The following is a 15752-nucleotide window of genomic DNA, read 5'->3' as shown; positions in this document are numbered from 1 at the left end:
AGTTAAAAGATGAGGCTGAGAGCAGGGGAATCAGAGGATGACTCCTGTGAATGTTCCAATAGGATGATGTAGTGTTTCCTCTGAGACTCTTCTTGTTTCACAACATCGAGGTCATAAATACACCACTGACAAATATAAAGTTTATGTTTTCCTCCTGTAAGTTCTGATCGTGTACCGGTTTTGTTTCGTCTTATTTATGAAGGAGCGTCACTGAGGAGGCAACGTGAACATTACCATAGCAACTGATGCAGCACGATAGGATGTACCAAATGAAAGGATAAGAGGGTCAAAGACGACCTTTGTGAAATACTGTTCACGTGTTTTTTTTACAAGGTAAATTCATTCTTCGGATGATTAAATATCTCACATACTCAAATGATACGTTTCCTATTATGTATTACTCTCAAACACTCAGGTGAAACTACGGATTTCCTCGAGTAACCCCTCTGCACGGAATAGTAGCGTCTGATTTCAATATGGCGCCCGCTGGTTTGAAAATCTAGACGCTTGACAAAGATAATATTCTCTGGAACCACTCGACAGGACCATGTTCGACTCGCGTCTTTAACCAGCCAGAGAGAATGGTCCAGACAGAAGACACGTCCACCATGGAGGAGGGCTGGAGAGAAGTGTTCGAGAGGAGCCGGCTGGTTCCCCCACCCAGCCACACGGTCCGCCTGGCTGCGGAGAGCCACCTCGCCCAGTCCCACGGCTTCCAGCTCAGCCTCAGCCGGCTCACTGCAGCTCAGCCCCCGCAGGTGACAGCTCTCACACACCGCTGAATGCTCGCTAGTGCCCCGGGGAGTGTAACAGTTCTGCGGGAATTCAGTGATGGTTAAACACGCAAACATTTGGTGCAGGTCTGAAGTTGTCACGTAGTTAAGATCTCGCCCAGATAGTTCGTGATTCGTCACTGTGAATGAAGAGGTCAGGCAGAAGTCCGTCTGAAGAGTGTTTACATTTTAAATGACTCTACATTCTATCAAACGTTGACTTGACTCGTGCAGAGTGTGAGCATGTTAGATGTCCTCTTTTAAAGGTTCAGCGTGTAGACTTTAGTGACATCTACTGGTGAAGTTGCATGTTGCAGCTGATTACCCCCTCACCTCACCCAAACATGAAATCAGAATCAGAAATACTTAATTGATCCCAGGAGGAAATTGTGTTTGTTACAATTGCTCCATGCAAGAGTAGAAATAAGCAAATAAAGATTTAAAAATACATATAAAATAAAATCTGAAGAAAGATAACCTGTGGTGGCCTTCAGCTGTCATAAGAACTCAAAAGGTGTTTAGTTTGTCCAGTCTGGGTTACTGGAAAAAAACATGGTGGCCTCCGTAGAGAGGACCATCGCCTGATGTAAATATAAAGTATTTGAATATAAAGTATTTAAATATAAAAGGCCCATTCTAGGGTAAAGAAAACAACAATTTGTTTGATTTAGATTAAACACACTAGTGAACATCACTCCAATTTTTTATATTAAATTTCTTCCAATAGATCCTTTTCACCATTACACTAAATCTTACAGACTGATACTTTAAATTCTGTTGAGAGATCATCCTTCACAGTTACTCCAAACATGTGCGACACCCACTGATACCTGTCTCTAAATAAACTCAAAATAACTTGGACGTTACAGAAAGAGGTAATAGATGTATTGTATGTATGCATAAAATGTATGTCGTGTATTGGATGTCAAAAGATCTTGACATAAACTAAAATCAGGATATTTGTTGGGAGGTTGGTAATGTTAAGGCTTTTGGGACTGGTATTAACCTGTGACTTTGATCTATTATTGTTATTAAGTTGATTTCACGCACCATAGATACAAAATACATCAATGAAAGAAACCAGTAATGGCTTACATGAAAACCAGAAGGGCACTTAGTAGAGCACATACCTCCGCCAAGGCCCAATATACAAATTAAATCAAGCTGCACCACATTTTGCAGATGTGATACCAGTTCCTTTAATGTGGAAAATATTTTCCTGGATCTGCCCTCTGATCCAGATTCCCATCAAAGTTTTACTGAATTCGTCCCTCACCCCATCCTCCCACCAAGATCCGTGGTACTCCAAGGAGTTGTTTTTGTGTAATCTTGCATACACTCACACAAACAAACTAATGGACAGGGGTGAAAACATATCCTCCTTGAAGGAGTTAAAGACTACATTCAAAACATACATAATTAGCAATGCAGGTTCTAATATTCTCTATATTGATATCTTCCCCTTTTAGTCACCAGAGATGCCAGAGGTGGAAGAAGACCTGACCTACCAGCTGCGGGTGACCCTGTTTGATGAAAATCACCAGCACTTCTTTGGGAAAACATGGAAGAGTCCGACCCAGAAGATGAAAAATGGCAAGATCTCCTTCAATGAGGTAGCCTTACTATGACAGGCATTCCACTGAAACAAGGCTATTTATTTTAAATGGCACACTGCTTTAATTTACAGCATTCTTTATGTAGACTTTGTATGAAACTCCTCTAATGCTGATTTTAAGCAGTGAGACTTTAAATAGTAGCAATAACAAAGTTCAACAAAATGAAAGTTGAGAAATATAACCCTAACCACCTGGACTTTGCGGATCGGCGGATACCGAGTACAGACCAGATATAATGTACCTTAGACATTGCTGTTTTACTTGTGGAACTTTCTGAGTGAACTATTGCCAAATTGCTGACAATTGCTAGCTCTTGCTAACGCTACACTACTGGAAAACACCTCCTTCACCACTCTGAAAACAGTACTTGCTAGTGGCAGTATAGCACATCTGCAGTTTTGTTGCAGCAAAGAAGAATAAAGTATACCAGATGTGATATCAGATTGAATACAGTAGATTCGTGCTTGTACTTGATCCAACATTTTAAGCAGTATTTTCGATAAAGGGATCAGTGTGATAAAATCCAAAGGTATTATTTATTTCAAGTTTAATAATCAAACTCCCCCTCTCTCCTTCACCTGGGCTGTTCTCCTTCAACAGTATGTTTTGATTAGATTTAGTTGACCGTGATCTGTCATCATAAGCAAACAGCCCCACGGGGGCAATGCAATAATGGCAAAATTCCTCTATTATGATATATGTAACTTCATTCAGTAGTATCAGGGGGATTCAGGTTCAGGAGGATTACAATAGATAAAACAGCCATAAAGGAGTCCTGCTCACTGATTTGCAACACTGCCCACAATGAAACTAATATGTTCCAGTATATTAAGCGGAGAGCTGTCATGGTGCAAATTGTATAGAAAAACCTCTCACAGTGGCAAATTTAAAAAACACATCAATGGGAAAACAGAGTTTGACACAACCGGGAAATTACATTCTGCAAAGGTTCACAGAGGCCAGAATCAAATCAAAGTTGCAGTTTGTGATGATTATCACAGCTGAGTCACCACAATTCTCCAAAACTCCTCAGACTTTGAAAGAAAACAATACGTTCATGTCATTCATGATCGCTCATCAGAAGAAACTAATAGTACAAAAACAGATTTCATAAAGGCCCTACAAACCCACAAGTTTCACTTACTTGACCCAATCAGACCTCTGCTCGGGTTAGAGGTAGATGGAGTAATGTGCCTGGGCTATGTGATGTTACTTGAAAGATGTAACTGCTGGAACCCTAACAGGTGCAACAAAACTAACAGGAGGGTCAGACAAACCTCATTCAAACTGTCTGTGTACGCTCAGTCCCAGTTGCACAGTCAGACCAACAGCCGCCTGCAAAATTTCTACCCGTGGTTTGGCCAAAAGTAAACATGCACTTGGAGTTGGTAGCATGGCCCCTGGGGAATTAGACTGTGCTTTTTCAAACATTTCTATCATCAACTTCTTTCACTGTCCTTGCACTCACCATAGCCAAACAGCATCCTTACTTCTCTGGAGGTTTCCCTGGTTTTATTTTGCGTACCAAAGTCCATACAGTTTGAACTCTGCATGACTGAAAGTGACTGTGTCTGCCTTGGTTCTGTATATAAATGAAACGGCAGTATGATTTGGTCTGATTGAAATACTACATCAACATTAGCTGGTGTACGCAGGTTTTTTAAAAGCGGGTAAACCCTGTAAAAAAGTTACCAGCAGAGGAGTTTGCCTCTCTGTTTCTTTCTCTGATGTGTAATGTTCAATGTGATGAACGCCCTGAAAACTGAGATGCTCTCTCCTCGCTGTCTAGCCAAATTAGTTAGCGTTCACCTGGGTGTCACGTTTCCCTCCCTGCCGATCTGAGCTGGAGCTGATTCAAACTCTTGTCTACTGCAGAATCATTTAACTAGTAGTCGATGCCCATTGCATCAATTCCCACTGCAGACAAATTCCATATGTCAGCAGGTGTAAGAGCGTTTTTTGATCATTGGAAAAAGAGGCTTTAGATGTGGTGTTGCAGCTCAAATAAATGGAAGCATGGCTTGGCCAAGGTTGTCGATCCATTAATATGTCATTTTGTAACTGTGAACTTGGCTTTCCATTTCTGTACGTTTTGAACCAGATAAAACCATGGCAGCATCTTGCTCATGCATTTTTTGACCAGTCATGATACACAGTGTCACAGTGTCCAGACCCTAACCCAGAGTATCTTCTATTTTATCTCAGCTTTCTCAGATTTCACATGCTTACTGAACACATATAATTGATAAGCTGTCATTTTTTTCTTAATATTGTTATTGAAAAGATGGCACAGCGGATACATATGAAAGACATTTTAACAGAGAGAATCATCGTTAAGGCCTCCGGAAACAATGATGGTGCAATCAGAGGTACAGCAAGTCTCACTGGGTCCATTGAAAAATATGCCATAGTTTCTACGTTTACTTGTTTTTTTGTAATTGATTTTTAACCAACCAGCATGAAGTTGGTATGGGAATCTAACATTTAATGGGTTCCATTCTTATAATTCAGCCTCTCTTAATGTGTTCACAGTTGTTAGTCATCAGCATGTTACAAGTGGACAATAACAAACAGCTTGTTGTCGCCTCTGTCGCTGCCATTCTTGCAGGTTTTAAACTTTAACAGTCAACAGGTTCAGAAGCCCTGTTAAGAACCAGTGGCAGCTTGTTTGCAGCAGATGCACAAAACCTGTGAGAAGCCCAGTGAATCTGAAATGGACCATTTGGTTTAACTGCATCCATCAATCACCTCAGACTTCACAACTGAGTCGTGTGGAGCCCTCAGCCACAGCCACATTCTGCTTTGAACTAAGCTACACTGCAGCTCACTGAGGCAGAGTCTGGCATCCCAACCAAAACATTATCATTCATCCATTTTACAAGACATGCTGCCTTCAACTTTATTGTAGGTTGAGCTCAGTGTGTGCTGCTGGTACTGGTCAGTCTCAGTAACATTTAATGCTGCGCTAAAGACTTTGAGAATCAGGCTGCTTAGCTTTTGGACACAGTGTATGACAGTTTAAATTTTTTAATTAGATTTAATTTTCATTATGATTTGATTAGATCGAGTCAGTAGAGGGGCAGCACAGCGATGCAGTGGTTAGCTCTGTCACTCTACAGCAAGAAGGTTCTCAGTTCAGACCCCTTTGACTTTCTGTGTGGGATTTGTGCTGCTTTTCTCCACTTCTTCTTCCTCCCACAATCCAAAAACTTGCAGATTGGTTAACTGGGGACTGTAAATTGAATGTATAAGTGTGAATGTGAAGGATTGTTTGTCTATGTATATAGATATATATATTATATAATGACTGTATGGAGAAAAAAAGAAATGGGACAGGTACTCACATTTTATGACATGTGGCTGCTCCATCTTCATTTTCAAGTGATATAAACTGTGTTAGGCAGACTAAGTTTTTCAATGTTCACATTCGCTTTTAATATTATAAAGTAACTACTACCGCTCTAACATGATCAACCAGGAAACTCCAACTTAAAAGGACAGAAAATTGACAGATAACTATTTAGGTATTTGATTAATAATCACTTAAATGAGTAAATTAGCTTTTGCTTTTGGACTGTCGATCAGCTTAAACTGTTTGAAGACAGCACATTACCCTAATTTGTGACAGGCATCATCCATAATTCGTTTATAGCAAAAATGTTCATCGATCAATTGAAAAAGCAACTGACGAATATGTAAGAAGATAATCTTCAGTAGCAGCAGTAAATGCGTCTTTGTAGAAAGTTGTATTCTGACAAAAATCACAGTGGAGTTAAACTGCTTATTGTGAGCTGTGTTATTGTTTGTGTTTGACCTGTGCTCAGGATTGCATTGCTGAGAGCAGTGTTTGTTGGCTACATTAAAATGAAACACAGGAAACCATTAGGACGTCGGTTGTTTATGGTTTGCAGGAAGATTTGGTGCAATTATGTCCTCACTGATATTTCTTGTAATTTCACACCCTTTCTTGCAAGTGGTTATATCATGAACATTTCTGCTACGGCTGAGCTTCCCTGAACATACAACAGTAAAGACTTACTTGTTGCTTGACTTGGGATTTGAATTGTAATATTCTTCATTGAGTTAGTGTGGATGAAGTTGCCCTGCAGTAACATTCAAATGTGGTGTTCGCAAAATCTTCATTCTCACTTTACTTTACTTTTTTATCTACTTCCCTAGCTTTCCCGACCATTGTTCTTTGATTCTTTTCTCCTCTGTAATCATCATTAAACAACGGGAACAAAGATTTTTTTGATGTCCAAATATGTGATGTACTCTTTGAAATATGTGCTTTGATGATGAAATTTCATATTACTTCTGGAAAATCAAAAGAGAATGTCGCAACAACAGGTCTTGTGTCACAGAAGACAAATATACAACACTGATATTGAAATGTGCCAGAAGTCAGATTATCCTCATTGTATCCATTCATCTTGAAAGGATTTCTTTTGTTTAGTGAAGCACCCTCTGGTCTTGTGTGTCTCTCCTGACTTGTTTCTTGTACAGTTAGTAAAGCTGAAGTTCAAACAGCTTCACTGTGGGGTCCAGAGCTTTTCTAGTCAGATATGAGATCTAACAGGGTAAACCTGTGGCACAACACTGCACACACATCACATCTTTTCTGCATTGTTTTTTCTGTAAAGTAAAAGTTTTCATTTTGGCAAACAATTGCAGATACCAATATGACTGAGAAATGTAAACGTGTACACAAAACCTCTTTTCAATTAGGCAAAATATGCCAAAGCTCTCAGATATTGTATGTTGTCTAAACACAAGCATGCACATTAGAAGTTTGCTTTAATAAAACACTCACATATTAAACTGACAGAGCTTTTATTGGTTTCAGGAATTGTCTGGTCAGAGAATTAGACCAAAAAGTTATGAGCCTGATCAGATATTCACCAGGCCATAATGAAGTTTTGGAAAATGCACTGGACACGTGATAAATGGTGCTGTACTGTATTAATCAACTAGTAAGCCCCTGTGGTCCTGAGGAAACAAGGGCACAAAGTCAATTAAGGTTGCAGCCACAAGGTAAACTGATGTGTTACCAGGTCTCTTTTCTCTGAATTAGAGGTGGATTTCATTCTGGAGGGTAGAAAATAAAATAAGCAAGAACTTTCTGCCCTTTAGTCCAGATAATTATCTTCATTTGCCAGCTGTCCTTCATTCAGGCTCAGGTTTTTGTGATAATCAAAAGCCAGAGGTTGAAATCAAATAGAAACAAACAGAAAGGCAGTCCTTTGGCAGCATGGTCTTGGCATCAATTTGCTCAGGATCAACACTTCAGGAGGCATTCCTGCCATTACATGACTTTTAACATCGATCCTCCAGTGGACAGATGCAGTCTCAGTTGTGAACTACAAAATGATTCCCAGTGTGGTCTTATGACTTGAAAACCCATCAGCCAGCATCGAGTTTACCAAGTCTTCCAAATCCTTTTGCTATTTTTGAGCAAATAAGGGGGAACAGCTGGATGCCTGTGTTCTCTCTCAATCAAACATCTGAAGTTCTGTGCACATGGTGGGTGGAGGCCAGTCACCCACTGCTTTATGATCGCATCAGAGCCCTGCCGAACCGTCCTCTGTAGCTTCCAATGTCAGACGATGCCTGATCTGCTCACAGTGTCAGCTGTTGTACAAGGTGTTTTGAGAAAACTCTTTTTTAATGGGAAGAATAGCCTGAGCTGTGGCTGGCTGTTAAATGCAGAGTGTTGCATAAGTCTTTTTTACAGCGACACCAATGAGTCACAGCTATGGCACATCCTGATTTCCAGTTCTGTCACCATCTGCTTTCTCTCCTTTTCCTCCACTTGATGTTATTTTGATCGAACAATCTCTCAGAGTGTATGGCTGTACTTTGATCTGCCATTATAGTCATAGCCTGTATTCAAACCCACTTGGTTTCCCAATAAGCATCCAAATCCCATTATCCATCCAGGGTAATAATATAAACCACATCATATCCTATCAGGATGATAAAGTGGGCCTGGCCCTCTCTGTGTCGTGCTGTGAGAGCTGCACCAGCTTTTTTTATTGGATTTGGCCCGATGCACTCGCATTTATGCTGGTGTTTATGAGTTGCAAATTGCTGTTTGATATCCAAATAATGTGTGTGTGTGTGGGGGGGTTGGGGGGGAAGGTGTGTGTGTTAATATCTGGTGTGCAGTAATTAAAGAGAGAAAGAGAGAGTGCATGTCGAATGTGTTTTCTCGCTTTGTGTCTGTGTTCTCTCTCTTCCCGGCGTGGCAAAAACGCGAGACGTCTTGACAATGTCAATGTCTGTTGCATTCTGTGACTGGCGCTTTACTCTGTTGTTTATGACTCGTCAAGTCTGACTTTCTAAACTTTTATTTTGAAAGTAGGGCACGCTGTATTATGACAATTTGATGTGTTTGTCAATGCTTCAGTGGTTGTCTTGTCTATTTGAAAGCTGCTTTTATGTATGGAATGCTGCAACCCAATAGTGACAAATCCACAGTGAAAATTTAGGCCTTTAGTTTTCTTTTTGTTTGATGCACAAAGAGAAATTTGGAGTATTGTAAATTCCCTTTGACTGGTTTCTGATACTGTTGTAATACTAGGCCAGTTTGTCATACCATAGGCTTTATACTTCAAGCAGTCAGTCTACAGCCTGTTGACTAATGTCAATTATTTGATCCTGGTACAAATTCCTTTAGGTCTTAAATCACCCAGACCACACATACTCTTTCTCATCCGTTTCTCTCTATTCTCACATGTTGTCTCTGACTGTTTGTTCCAATATTTACCTCGGACTAACCCTCTTTGCTTCATTCGCTCTCAGTGAAAGCTATAAGCAGCAGAGGGCAATGTTGTGCTGCTCACAGTGCAGATGGAGGAGTTGAGAGACTGGAGGGGGCAGAGAGAAATATGCATCCTTCTGCATTGTCTCTCACTGTGATCACTCCATTTGAACTCGCTGCCTTCGCATGGAGCCAGTGGTTTCTTCTCATATGTGCAACATTATCAGGCCGACAGCTGGGCTTTGGAGAAAAGGCCAAATTTTGTTCCTGTCCACGCAACCTCTGTTTTTTATAGGTCTCCAAATGCTGTTTGGTATGACGTAGGTAGCATTACATGAAATAAAGTGGGAGCAACATGTAGACATGAATGTTTTATCTTTATTTCCCTAACCCTAACCCCATCCTTACTCTTACATGCACCCTTTAACCTTAACCTAAATTAAAGCACCTCCTAGGAGTGGTAATAGATCCCCACAATGTGATATCCACTCCACACCACACACACACACACACACACACCCTTATTACATGACTTCAAAGCAGTGAAAAGCAGAGGACGACTGTGCTTCGCCGATGGGAAAACATTTGAACATCAGTCGTGTGATTCCTCTGCTTTTGTTTCTTGAATAGTTGTTCTCTAAAGAGCACACTGGTTTCAAAGTAAAGAATCCCATATGGCTCGGAGTAATGAATGACAGTACTCAAATCCTTTAAAGGTTCTCCTTAAAGTGCAGAATAGTTTGCCAAATTTGAGCAGTCAGTACTGTAACGAAGCCACGGTTTAAGTCTTCACCCCTCCCATTTTATTCTTTGCTCTCTCAAGGAGACACATGCTCCAGAAAGGCTGGCTCAGCTGAAGAAAAACTCCTCTTTGGAGTCTGGTATATTTGCTGTGCTGTGCTGTGTTGTGTTTTGCAGTCTACCACGTATGAGTGCACGCGTGATTCACATTCATTCAAGCGTGCCCATTCAGCTGTCACATAGGAGGAAGCTCTGCCCTTTTCTTCAGTGTTTAGGGAAAAGGTGAAATTTCGTAACTCTCTTGTCAACTCTTTATTTCACTCCACGGGAAAAGAGTAAACAATTGGGAAACAGATTTTGGTCCTCCCTGTAGGTTTGTAGGTGTTCTGTGCTAAAATACAAGCACACATTTGTGATGGAGGGAGCGAAGTGACTCAACCTGTAACCTTTAGTGAAGCTCATTTGTGAGTGATGCTGCTTCTTGCCCTGTTAATTATTGACAGCAGAGTTTGATGTGTTGAAAATGAAATGGAATTAAAGTCATCAGTCTCGGGGCTGTATAGTGCTGATAACATGCCAATGAATAGACACAGACAGAGAGACAGACACACAGACAGATATGGAAGTTTTAAAACTACACCATATGACATATCATTTCAAAGACATTTATCGACAAAAAAATGATGTTTCTTTAGTATTTGCTGTTTTTTTTAATCCCACAGTTTAACCAATTCACTGTTACTACCACGTCCACACAATGTAAACAGAGCAACTGTGTTAAAAAAGTTAACTTAATATTAGGCAAACTGTAAAAAAAACTACAAATGAATGATCGGATGGTGTTCAAGATTGGATAGAGGTATACTGACTTGACTGGAGCTGTATTTAATTTCTGACAAATCAGCAACTGGCACTAATTATATTCTAATTATTTCTATTAAAAATCACATTAGAAAATAAATAAATAATAAAATAAATTCAAGGTTATAAGTGTCTTTGTTCAACCTATTATAAAGGTTTTCTTTTATAATTCCCTACATGCACATTCTCGTCTGTTCCTTGAATATAGAAAGAAAAACAGAGTAATGTACTTTTGTGCTTGAGTGCTCTGTAGAATAGGTAGTAGACTGTCAAACTCACAGCATAAACACATGCGCAACACCACAGAGATTATTGAAGGCCATCTGTGTTGCCTCACTGTGAACATGTGCTCAGACTCAGATTAATTTGAAGATTTATGCATCAAACCTGGTTTAGAAATGTTTGTTGGAAGACTGTAAATATGTCTTTAAAGTGTCGAAGCATAATGCTTTAAAACTCTTTGTATGAAACAGCTCATGGAAGAGTTAATATGAATGGAAAGGTGTGTTATGGGAATCACAGTGTGTACCATGCACAGCTGTATTTGCTGTATTGGCCTTATTTAGTTTTTCATAACTGTGTGATTGGCTGTGTAGATAGTCCAGTCAGTCAAACCACAATCAACATTCAGCTTCTTCCAGCATTTCATTAGAATGTGCATTTGGATCTTTGTGGTGTAGATTTGATATTTGTCCTTATTTCTCGGTCATTCATTCATATTTACAACTTTGTAAAATAGGAACACTAGTGTTGTTATCAGTGTAAGACCTTCAAGATGTAGAGTGGGAAATATTCTCCATTTTTGTCAAGTAGTTTAACCCCTGTCCATCTGGTTTGTTTATTTGATTTTCACAAGAATAACGCAAAAACTACATAATGGATTTCCATGAAACTTGGCAGAAGGACAGGAGATGGGTCAAGAAAGAACTGATTACATTTTAGCTTCTATCCAGCCAAAAAAGCATTCAGGAAGGGTGTTTATTGACATTTGCATCAATGTCTCTGAAAATAATTCCTGCATCTTGATGGAAATGATCAGCCACATTTAGGGGACTGATATCTATGAATGTGTGAAATTTGGTGTGGTTTGATTGAAATTACGGAGATTGTTGGGCCTTGGCATGCTTGATATCCATCCACAGACAGCTGACAATTGCATGTTCTTCACATAAGTCTTGAGTTGGTCTTGTAAATGTACTGCCACAGACCTCAATTGTTGTCTAGAAACAATTAAAAACCTTGCGTCACATGTTCCTTCCTTACCTTGAACATGTATGCTGTATTTCTTTTTTGGTCAATCCAGCATTAACATTTTCTGCTGCTGTAAATGTTAACCAACTATGTATTAATCCATGTAATATATCTATTTGAAAACCATGTACTACTAGTTCCCAGCTGAAATGACACAGCCTTAAAAAATAAAACTATATTTCCATGACCTGTTTCTAAAGAAACTTTTTCAGAGGAAATAAATGATCTTGTAGCTGCGTGACACAGACAGCAAAGAAAAGTCAAAGCATCGGGACAAAGGCAATGTTGCTTTCGATCTTTAGATCAAAGTGGAATAGGAAATATACAGAATGACACCAACCTATCCTTTACCATATTAAATAGTGCTCTGTTTTAATACATTTATTCTCACTGACACAAAGTGGCCCAAAAGAGTCTCGTAAACCCACTTTGAACTCCTCCACACATAAATGGGCAGCAGTAAAACATGAACCTAAATTGAGTCTTGTTATGTTCTGTCTCACAGTCTCTATTTTCTTTTACAAGGTTTGGCACTTCCTACATTAAATGTTGCAAGCCTTTGAAACCTGCCTTTGTGAAACACCATATGATTGATGGACAAAGGAGCTGCTATGGCAGCATAGACAGGCCTTCAGCTTACCTTGGTGCCTAATTCCTTCTCCTAACTGGCACGACACATGCACTAAGAGATATACTCTTCAATTATACATGGGCATGGCAGCGCAGTCCACACCGCGGCCATGCCAGCGCAGTCCACACCGCGGCCATGCCAGAGATCTGATCAATATTTCAGCTCCAAGGAGACCAAACATCTAGCGGAGCAGCTGCTGCTTAACAGCTTTACACACTGGAGTGGTACACCTTGTAATACACAGGCATATACAGAAGGTGTGTGTTTGTGTGTGTGTGTGTGTGTGTGTGTGTGTGTGTGTGTGTGTGCATGCAAGATCGAGGGAATTCACGGGCCACAGGAGCTACTGCTGAGGTGACAGTAGGGAGAGATGAGAGCCTTGAGGAGGTTTTAGATGTGTGAGGTATGTGTTGACTTGATTCTTACTTGACTCTTCCTCCTCCATCCCCACATATCTCATCTCATCACTCCCTCTTCCCTACACACACGCACGCATGCACGCGCGCACGCACACGCACACGCACACACACACACACACACACACACACGCCCTATACTACTAGTATCAGCTCTTCCTGGGCTAGGTACTTGGTGTGTTTGTGTTCGTGAGGGAATGCAGGTGTGGTGGGACACTGAGACAGACAGAAAGAAAGATATATTCTATCTGTCTTGCTCTTTGTTGTTCCAGGCTTTGACATGTCAATTGCAACTTTACCTTCTTGAATCTGGCAGTGCTCCTCCAATCCTTTCATGGTTGTATATTCCCTGCATTCCTCCCATATTGTGATGCATCTCTAACATTCACAGTCAGTGCCTACAATTTGTCTGTGAGGCATTTCAGAAAGGATTTACAAAATGTCAGGAGAGCAAAACCTGGGTGACAAACTAAGACTTCACCCAACAAGCGCTGAGGTCTGCCGATGGAAAGGCAGAGGATGTTGTAGAATGCAAAATCTTTGGATTTTGTTGAAGTCAGGGACAAGGCAATGAATACCAGAGGCACTGAAGCTAAAATCGAGGGATGGGGACTTGGGGAAAAGGTTATGGTGAGTTGTGCTGATTAGGAGGTTTTCTTTTTGTGCAGGCATGTATTATGGAAACAGTAAACAGTGCTGCTGCTGACTGTAGGTTTGAACTGTTAATGTAACTATTAACTTTGAGGAAAACATCAGAGTTAGTGCATCATTCTTCCATCTTGTTAATTTCTCATCTGCTTCACACCAGCCTTGTGTGATCCAGAGCATACAGCCAGTCAACACTCTGTTTCCAGGGGTTGGTTTTCAGCTTCATCTTTTATCTCCAAGTCAGCTTGCAGCCGTAATCCATCTTTGTCTTCCCCGCATTGTGTCCAGACAGAAAAGAGTTTCTTTCACTTAATCACAATGTGTTTCCAGTTAAGCATAATTTAGATTCAAATATACAAAACTAATTCTTCATATTAATCAATAAGGAAAAGGACACCTTTTTCCTGCTTGACCTTGGTGCTTATAGTTTGACATTGGCAGAAATTATGCATGAGACAAAGGGACAGAGTGTCCTACTATTTACATTTTGGGAGAGAAAATGAGAGCAAAAGACTCACCAGGAAACTGCACGTTGCTGTTTGGCATCAATGTGTAACTGATGCTGCTACATGCAGCAAAATAGTCTGCCATGGTATTAGTAGATCCAGAGATTCATTGAGCCACATGATTGACTTCCGACTTCATTCAGTCAGAATCAGTGGTAATTAGAGAGTAGAGGAATTTAGTGCTGCATGTTATACAAATGGGCATGCACCTGGAAGTCTGAACAGTGAAAGAAAATTTGGATTGTTTTAATTTTCATGATGTGATTGGGAGAAGCTTTTATTTACATGCTCAACAACCCTATTCCCTTCCCCCTATCGCCTCTATTAACAATTATTATGATTTCAATAACGTCTTTCTGTAACTGTGTAAAACAGTTTCATCTGTAAAGATGCTGTCATGACTGGACTGGACAGCAGCATTCCCCCACAGATCCACGCACTTGATCCAAAGCCACCCTGTGGCTTTCTCTGCAGCTTTAGTAGCTGATCTGATGGCCCTCCTCTTTGCCTGCCCAGTGATGCCCTGCAGGATAAATGCTTGGCAGAGTGAATGACCTGCAAAGCTTCTGAAACCTGCAGCCCACCTTCACCTTCACCTTCCAGGTTTGCCAGCAGGTTTGCCGGCCTTGCCTCTGACACTCATCCACAAGCTGCTGTTATTTGGCACGCCTCCTCCTTGGCCTCGTCCATATGTTTTTCCCAGGTCAATGTGCGTTCCAGCATGATCAGCTGCTTTGTGTATTCTGACATCATGTCTGGCAGCGTCCGTAATGGTGTTATCTGGACTGCGAACTTAAGCCGCTTGCCCAGGTCCACTTCCATTCTCCTGACATTTGCAGTGGTGAGGAGGCCAGCCATTGCCTCAGTTTGAATGTAAGGTTTGTCTCTAGCTCTTAGAAAGGCGATGTTGTTTGTCTGGTGGGGGCCCTTGGTGTTATAGATGGCCGTGGCTACACTGTCAGCAGTTGCCTTAAGGACCTTGTCACAGCGCCAACGATAGTGCCCAAACCCCTTCATATAAAGCTGCGCCACACACGTAGAAAACACAGACAAAAATGTCAAGAGAGTTGGTGATAAGAGCCGACACCAATGTCACTCTGCTGTAAACAAAATCACGTAATCTCCATAGTGGAATTAATACATTACTTCCTGCCTGTACCTGCTGCACCACCCCTCACCTGAATGCTGCAGAAAACATGTTGCTGCTGTAGACTGGGGCTGGGAAATTAACTGAAAATGTATTGAAACCGACATTTACAACCTCTAACCGACTTAATCTTGCTCATGTTCGTTAATTGAGTGCATTCCTGACCTGTCACGCTCTAGATCTGATGTGTGTGGGGGGGCATAAACTGATCGTGATATTGATTTGAAGTCATATCGCCCAGCCCTACTGTGAACACATCTGTCTTGTGTGAAAGGAAAAACTGCAGAGAAAGTCTGGACCCAATTCTCCTGAGTTCCTCTGCAGGACATGTCTGAAAACAGCTTTAGAGTGCTGCCCATGTTTTATGGTGACATTTTTCTAAAGCAATTTCTTGGACAC

General features: G+C 40.8%; 1 protein-coding gene across 4 annotated transcripts in view; it reads left to right on the top strand.

The window, feature by feature from the left end:
- The first annotated feature begins 148 nt into the window (after window positions 1-148).
- Window positions 149-15752, top strand: part of nphp4 (nephronophthisis 4) — a 151033-nt gene continuing 135429 nt past the window's right edge. For 2 of the 4 annotated variants that reach the window (XM_020088675.2, XM_069527116.1), the window contains exons 1-2: window positions 445-758; window positions 2243-2386. In XM_020088675.2, the coding sequence (XP_019944234.2) occupies window positions 582-758; window positions 2243-2386 (321 nt within the window). In that variant the 5' untranslated portion in view covers window positions 445-581. Of the gene's footprint in view, window positions 334-440; window positions 759-2242; window positions 2387-15752 lie in introns of those variants that run through there. The other 2 variants (XM_069527117.1, XM_069527119.1) reach the window with 2 other exon arrangements.

Source organism: Paralichthys olivaceus, chromosome 6 (genome assembly GCF_024713975.1).
Source record: "Paralichthys olivaceus isolate ysfri-2021 chromosome 6, ASM2471397v2, whole genome shotgun sequence".
NCBI lineage: Eukaryota > Metazoa > Chordata > Actinopteri > Pleuronectiformes > Paralichthyidae > Paralichthys > Paralichthys olivaceus.
The sequence above is the reverse complement of the archived record's forward strand: the minus strand, read 5'-3'. Positions and strand labels throughout refer to the sequence as shown.